Source organism: Trichomycterus rosablanca, chromosome 2 (genome assembly GCF_030014385.1).
Source record: "Trichomycterus rosablanca isolate fTriRos1 chromosome 2, fTriRos1.hap1, whole genome shotgun sequence".
Lineage (NCBI taxonomy): Eukaryota > Metazoa > Chordata > Actinopteri > Siluriformes > Trichomycteridae > Trichomycterus > Trichomycterus rosablanca.
This window is the reverse complement of record NC_085989.1, coordinates 62,803,833-62,812,797: the sequence shown is the minus strand read 5'-3', so window position 1 is coordinate 62,812,797 and position 8,965 is coordinate 62,803,833. Positions and strand designations below refer to the sequence as shown.

Sequence of the window (8,965 nt, the reverse complement as noted above, 5' to 3'; positions counted from 1 at the left end):
CTGTACCACACTGTACTGTACCATACTGTACTGTACCTCACTGTACTGTAACTCACTGTACTGTACCACACTGTACTGTATTGTACCTCACTGTACTGTAACTCACTGTACTGTACCACACTGTACTGTACCCCACTGTACTGTACCATACTGTACCACACTGTACTGTACCTCACTGTACTGTACCTCACTGTACTGTACCTTACTGTACCACACTGTACTGTACCATACTGTACTGTACCACACTGTACTGTACCATACTGTACTGTACCACACTGTACTGTACCATACTATACTGTAACTCACTGAACTGTACCTCACTGTACTGTACCACACTGTACTGTACCATACTGTACTGTACCATACTGTACTGTACAACACTGTACTGTACCATACTGTACTGTACCACACTGTACTGTACCATACTGTACTATACCACACTGTACTGTACCATACTGTACTGTACCACACTGTACTGTACCACACTGTACTGAACCACACTGTACTGTACCATACTGTACTGTACCGCACTGTACTGAACCACACTGTACTGTACCGCACTGTACTGTACCGCACTGTACCATACTGTACCACACTGAACTGTACTATACTGTACTGTACCATACTGTACTGTACCACACTGTACTGTACCACACTGTACTGTACCACACTGTACTGTACCATACTGTACTATACCACACTGTACTGTACCATACTGTACTGTACCACACTGTACTGTACCACACTGTACTGAACCACACTGTACTGTACCATACTGTACTGTACCGCACTGTACTGAACCACACTGTACTGTACCGCACTGTACTGTACCGCACTGTACTGTACCATACTGTACTGTACCACACTGTACTGTACCATACTGTACTGTACCGCACTGTACTGAACCACACTGTACTGTACCGCACTGTACTGTACCGCACTGTACTGTACCATACTGTACCGCACTGTACTGTACCACACTGAACTGTACTATACTGTACTGTACCATACTGTACTGTACCACACTGTACTGTACCACACTGTACTGTACCATACTGTACTGTACCATACTGTACTGTACACAATGTCTGGTGGAAAAGTGGCCTCATGCTCCACATTTACTTACAGAAGAAATCATCATCATCATCTTCTTTCTTTTTTATTAGTTTCTTCTGGAATCCTTCTTGTTGTAGATCTACAGGGGTGACGTGTCCCTCTTCTGCTGACTGCATTATTAAAGATCTAATACACAGACAGACAGACAAAATTAACAAATCAAATTATCATCAAATGCCACCACTATGATCATGAAGAAGACTTACTCTAGTACTCATGCTGTGATTCTGAGACAATTTTCCTGTAGAAGTTTAAAATAATGGGATGGCAAACTTACTATTAAATTCCTACAGTAAAATGATCTCAAAATCACACGATTAGTACTATAGTGTCCTTCATGGATGGACCTGTAAACAAAGTGAAAATGTAAACAAAGTGAAACTGTAAACAAAGGTCAACTGTAAACAAAGGTCAACTATAAACAAAGTGAAACTGTAAACAAAGTTCAACTATAAACAAAGTGAAACTGTAAACAAAGTTCAACTATAAACAAAGTGAAACTGTAAACAAAGTTCAACTATAAACAAAGTTAAACTGTAAACAAAGTACAACTATAAACAAAGTTCAACTGTAAACAAAGTTCAACTATAAACAAAGTTCACCTGTAAACAAAGTTCAACTATAAACAAAGTTCAACTGTAAACAAAGTTCAACTATAAACAAAGTTTAGCTGTAAACAAAGTTCAACTATAAACAAAGTTCACCTGTAAACAAAGTTCAACTGTAAACAAAGTTCAACTATAAACAAAGTTCAACTATAAACAAAGTTCAGCTGTAAACAAAGTTCAACTGTAAACAAAGTTCAACTATAAACAAAGTTCAACTATAAACAAAGTTCAAATATAAACAAAGATCACCTGAAAACAAAGTTCAACTATAAACAAAGTTCACCTGTAAACAAAGTTCAACTATAAACAAAGTTCAACTGTAAACAAAGTACAACTATAAACAAAGTTTAGCTGTAAACAAAGTTCAACTATAAACAAAGTTCACCTGTAAACAAAGTGCAACTGTAAACAAAGTTCAACTGTAAACAAAGTTCAACTATAAACAAAGTTCAGCTGTAAACAAAGTTCAACTGTAAACAAAGTTCAACTATAAACAAAGTTCAACTATAAACAAAGTTCAAATATAAACAAAGATCACCTGAAAACAAAGTTCAACTATAAACAAAGTTCACCTGTAAACAAAGTTCAACTATAAACAAAGTTCACCTGTAAACAAAGTTCAACTATAAACAAAGTTCAACTATAAACAAAGTTCAACTGTAAACAAAGTTCAACTGTAAACAAAGTTCAACTAAAACAAAGTTCAACTATAAACAAAGTTCAACTATAAACAAAGTTCAACTGTAAACAAAGTTCAACTGTAAACAAAGTTCAACTAAACAAAGTTCAACTATAAACAAAGTTCAACTGTAAACAAAGTTCAACTAAAACAAAGTTCAACTATAAACAAAGTTCAACTGTAAACAAAGTTCAACTGTAAACAAAGCACAGCTGTAAACAAAGTTCAGCTGTAAACAAAGTTCACCTGTAAACAAAGTTCAACTGTAAAAAAAGTTCAACTATAAACAAAGTTCAACTGTAAAAAAAGTTCAACTATAAACAAAGTTCAACTAAAACAAAGTTCACCTGGGGGGTATTCCAGAAAGCGGGTTAAGTGATTAAACCGGGTAAGTTAACTCAGAATTAAGGAAAACTCTGGGTTTTCCGTTCCAGAAACCGAGAATAAAGAGAGCCTGTGTCAGTTACTATAGCAACTTACGCTCTAAAGCTAACCTGCTCGCTGGCAGGTGAACTTAAACCTAACCCGGGGTTACACACACTTCTCTCATGTAAACCCGGCGTGTTCTTTACTCCAGGATCCAGTGGATACAGACGCGCAAATTATTCGAAGAGATCTTAGTCGGGAACGAGTCATTAAACTCAGATTAGTCATTTCCGGATGGATTTATTTGTAAACCTTTCCGTTTTTATCACAGTCAATTCGGGGAGAGTGGGGACGGTTACCACAAGGGGCAGTTGCAACATTATTAATCACAATAATCACAATATTAATAAAAAGGCTTGTTACAACATTAATGATAACATTATGGATGGAATGTTATGGATTAATATAGAATACCTTAAACACACAGTTTAGTAAAATCATTTGTGGTTTAAATTGATTGTAGTAATTAACCCCAAACATGGTTGTTACTTAAAACATATGATTTTACTACATATCAATGAATGTTGCAACTGCCCTGTTATGGGTCTGTTCACGTATTATTTTTTACACATATTATCATATGCATATACATTATGTTACAGCTGTGTGTGGGTGGGTAGCTGACAGATGTGGATTTTATTTTATTAAAATGTTGTCTTTTATTATTTGAACAGCAGACAGAATATCCCTCCATGTACAGGTTGTGAACATTATCTTAAAAAATGAACAAATGTCAAATAAAACAGTGTAACATTTAATACATGTTCTGCAACCTACTTTTCTCCATCTTATGGAGACGCTTTAATTAAGATCTTATGTGATGCTCCCCACATTACAAATATTGAAGCCACATGGTCAGGCTCTGTGCATGATCACTGAAAATAAAACAGTGCAACAAGTTCATTTCCTTGTACTTATTCTTTAGTGAGAACATTTATATTTATACACCCTTAGCACCGACACCCATCTCAAATTCAAGCAACTACATTTCTATCCTTGTCTGTTTTATTTGCTCCACCTGAGGATCACACTTTGCAGTTTGTTTCTCCAGATAGACCTTGTATAGTCCATTTTATTTACACCCAACTTGAAAGAAAGAGACAAAAATAGCATGTTATGATCAAACATAGCTTAATGTGTTTTCAATATTTCAGATATTTGATAAGACATTTTTACTGTTCTAAGCTGAGCTCTGGAGGTGGATGGTCCCTCATCTGATTCGGGATCTGCCCATCACATTCTGTTAGAGGACAGTCACACACACACATTATCATGGTAGATCAAATGAAATGCCATGCTCTATGTTCAACATATCCTGTACCTCTGTAGGCCTCCCAGTATCATCCCACTCTGAGGCAGAGGAGATGCTTTCTTTATCGTCCTTCAACAGTGGGTTTTTTGTATTAAAGAACATTATTTATATTTATTAGGATCTATAGGGACATTTTGAGTAATCTAACCCTGAACCGCTTTTCTGGAACTGAAAACTCCGGCTATGACACGGTGAGATAAGTCAACTCGGAGTTCAGGTTTAAGTTTGAAGTTTGTTAAACCCGCTTTCTGGAATACCCCCCTGTAAACAAAGTTCAGCTGTAAACAAAGTGAAACTATAAACAAAGTGAAACACTAAACAAAGTTAATCTATTAACAAAGTTTAAAAATATGATGTTTATATAAAAATGTGAGATTTAATAATGAGATCGACTGATTCATCGGTTCATCAGTACTATAGCTCTATAACTTTTGTGCTGTGCTCTTTTAACTTCTTTTGACTTGTAAAGTGTCCTTGTGTATCCTGAAAGGCGCTCATAAATAAAATTCTATTATTATATGGTTATTATTACTGAATCAAGTGTGATGCTAACACTTAGCAGAGCAGCTAGCAGTTCGTGTGTGCAAATGAGAAGAGTTAAAGCTCCTCAAATCCTCACAGTGATGTTTTATTATGAACTCTAGTTTTATTATTAATTAGAATGTAGTTATAATTAAATATAAGGGTTATAATTAAATACATATTTTACTTACAGATGAGGCTCTACAGTACAAACACAGCAGCTTCTTGTTCTTCTGATGATGTTTAATGGCGGTTGGCAGAACAACTTAAGACGCACCAGCGCCACCAACTGGACTGGAGTTGAACAGCAGCTTAGCAGTAAAAATATTCTTCCTGTAAGACCTTGATCCTGATGCTGGCTGGATAAAGCTGCATTTAGAAGGTTTTAGATTGATTTATGGCCAGGACTCCACTCATTTAATGATGAAGATGTGCAGACCCTTGACAAGGAGGAACGCTGGTTTGAACGAGGAGTCAAAGAGGCAATTTATGAAGAGGGAGCGACCATCCCTGAACCTTTGGGTGGGGCCTGAGAGTACATCTCTCACCATCTTACAATGCAGTGATTGGAGCTATAACCCATTGTTATGCAAATCGCTCAGACTGAAGGAGTCACTTGGATGAGAGATGAAACGTTTCTCTACAACAAACTTGTGTCCAGATGAAGTGGATTATTAACGATGCATCAAGAGATTTATTATCAGTCAGGTTAGTTTTAATAAATAATGATCAGTACGTCTGTCAGTCCTGCGCTACACAACACAAGGAAATGATACTAATACAAGCAAATCATTTACACTGAAAAACACAACAATTACTAATTCTTTATTAAAAATGAAATATAAACTACACTTATTACCATTACAATCATGTTAATTTATTAAAAACCTGCAACATTATTTTTATTATTACTACAACAACAATGAAAGCGTGAAACACGTAGAACTTCAACTGAACATCATGTCACACAGTAAAAATTCTTCTGCTGTCCACCACAGTCACAGCCCTTTTCAGCCGACGTGGAACGAGCTCTGTTCTGGTTCTGGAACTTGATTTGAACCGGTTCTGGTGTTTCCACCAAAAAAGAGGTTCTGACGTCAATTGTGGGCAGGTGAAGTCTGGGTGCTTTCAAATGAGAAGCACACACTGTCAGCACTGACACGGTTCTCTCTATTGTGAATGCGCTGGTGGTTTCTGAGAGTACTCTGATGACTAAAACACTTTCCACACTGTGAGCACTGATAGGGTTTCTCTCCAGTGTGAATGCGCTGGTGTATTTTCAGATTACTCTGTGTAATGAAACTCTTCCCACACTGCAAGCACTGATGTGGTTTCTCCCCAGTGTGAATGTGCTGGTGGTTTTTGAGAACACTCTGATGATTAAAACTCCTTCCACACTCTGAGCACTGATACGGTTTCTCTCCAGTGTGAATGCGCTGGTGTTTTTTAAGATTACTCTGTGTATTAAAACTCTTTCCGCAATGTGCGCACTGATACGGTTTCTCTCCAGTGTGAATGCGCTGGTGTTTTTTGAGATCACTCTGCCCATTAAAACTCTTTTCACACTGTGAGCACTGATACGGTTTCTCTCCAGTGTGAATGCGCTGGTGTTCTTTTAGAGAACTCTGATTATTAAAACTCTTTCCACAGTGTGAGCACTGATAGGGTTTCTCTCCAGTGTGAATGCGCTGGTGTTTGTTAAGATCACTCTGTCCAATAAAACTCTTTTCACACTGTAAGCACTTATATGGTTTCTCTCCAGTGTGAATGCGCTGGTGTTTTCTTAGATCACTCTGTCCAATAAAACTCTTTTCACACTGTGAGCACTGATATGGTTTATCCCCAGTGTGAATGCGCTGGTGTCTTTTGAGGGCACTCTGATTATTAAAACTCGTTCCACACTGTGAGCATTGATATGGTTTTTCTCCAGTGTGAATGCGCTGGTGTATTTCAAGATGAATCTGTGTAATAAAACTCTTCCCACACTGTGAGCACTGATACGGTTTCTCTCCAGTGTGAATGTACTGGTGTCTTTTGAGATGACTCAGTTGATTAAAACTTTTCCCACAGTGTGAGCACTGACACGGTTTTTCTCCAGTGTGAATGCGCTGGTGTCTTCTGAGATTTCTCTGTTGATTAAAACTCTTTCCACACTGTGAGCACTGATAAGGTTTCTCTCCAGTGTGAATGCGCTGATGTTCTTTGAGATGACTCTCTTGATTAAAATGTTTCCCACACTGTGAGCACTGATATGGTTTCTCTCCAGTGTGAATGCGCTGGTGTACTTCTAGATTCCTCCGGAACCTAAAGCTCTTCCCACACTGTGAGCACTGATACGGTTTCTTTCCAGTGTGAATGCGCTGATGTATTTTTAGATTCCTCCGGGTACTGAAGCTCTTCCCACACTGTGAGCAGACGTTTCCTTCTTCCTGTGTGGGACTGAGAGAGGTGTTAATGCTGACAGTACCAGAGGACGTTTGCTGATTACTGGAGCTTCTGGTGGGCGTCAGATCCTCATGTTCAGTCTTAATCTTCACCAGCGCATCATCATATTTATCATGGTTGCAGCTCTTGATGTGATTGTGGAGGTGATTTTGGGTTGTAGAGGAACGTGGACACGAGGAGCAGGAGAAATCCTTGTTCAGTTCTGAAGCAGAAAATAATCAAATACATTTATAACATTATAAATAATAAAATACATTTATAACATTATAAATAATAAAATACATTTATAACATTATAAATAATAAAATACATTTATAACATTATAAATAATAAAATACATTTATAACATTATAAATAATAAAATACATTTATAACATTATAAATAATAAACTACATTTATAACATTATAAATAATAAAATACATTTATAACATTATAAATAATAAAATACATTTATAACATTATAAATAATAAAATACATTTATAACATTATAAATAATAAAATACATTTATAACGTCATAAATAATAAAATACATTTATAACATTATAAATAATAAAATACATTTATAACGTTATAAGTAATAAAATACATTTATAACATTATAAATAATAAAATACATTTATAACATTATAAATAATAAAATACATTTATAACATTATAAATAATAAAATACATTTATAACATTATAAATAATAAAATACATTTATAACATTATAAATAATAAAATACATTTATAACATTATAAATAATAAACTACATTTACAACATTATAAATAATAAAATACATTTATAACATTATAAATAATAAACTACATTTACAACATTATAAATAATAAAATACATTTATAACATTATAAATAATAAAATACATTTATAACATTATAAATAATAAAATACATTTATAACATTATAAATAATAAAATACATTTATAACGTCATAAATAATAAAATACATTTATAACATTATAAATAATAAAATACATTTATAACGTTATAAGTAATAAAATACATTTATAACATTATAAATAATAAAATACATTTATAACATTATAAATAATAAAATACATTTATAACATTATAAATAATAAAATACATTTATAACATTATAAATAATAAAATACATTTATAACATTATAAATAATAAAATACATTTATAACATTATAAATAATAAACTACATTTACAACATTATAAATAATAAACTACATTTATAACATTATAAATAATAAAATAAATTTATAACGTTATAAATAATAAAATACATTTATAACATTATAAATAATAAAATACATTTATAACATTATAAATAATAAAATACATTTATAACATTATAAATAATAAAATACATTTATAACATTATAAATAATAAAATACATTTATAACATTATAAATAATAAACTACATTTATAACATTATAAATAATAAAATACATTTATAACATTATAAATAATAAAATACATTTATAACATTATAAATAATAAAATACATTTATAACATTATAAATAATAAACTACATTTATAACATTATAAATAATAAAATACATTTATAACATTATAAATAATAAACTACATTTATAACATTATAAATAATAAAATACATTTATAACATTATAAATAATAAAATACATTTATAACATTATAAATAATAAAATACATTTATAACATTATAAATAATAAAATACATTTATAACATTATCAATAATAAACTACATTTATAACATTATAAATAATAAAATACATTTATAACATTATAAATAATAAACTACATTTATAACATTATAAATAATAAACTACATTTATAACATTATAAATAATAAAATACATTTATAACATTATAAATAATAAATACATTTATAA

General features: G+C 32.5%; 1 protein-coding gene across 1 annotated transcript in view; it reads right to left on the bottom strand.

Annotated features, from left to right (window-relative positions):
* Positions 1 to 5,478: 5,478 nt before the first annotated feature.
* The window catches only part of LOC134303311 (zinc finger protein 420-like), a gene marked incomplete at its 5' end in the record, with an annotated part of 44,510 nt that continues 41,023 nt past the window's right edge, over positions 5,479 to 8,965 (bottom strand). Inside the window, one exon of the mRNA XM_062988677.1 lies at positions 5,479 to 7,248. Coding sequence (XP_062844747.1) covers positions 5,761 to 7,248 — 1,488 coding nt within the window. The remainder of the gene's footprint in view (positions 7,249 to 8,965) is intronic.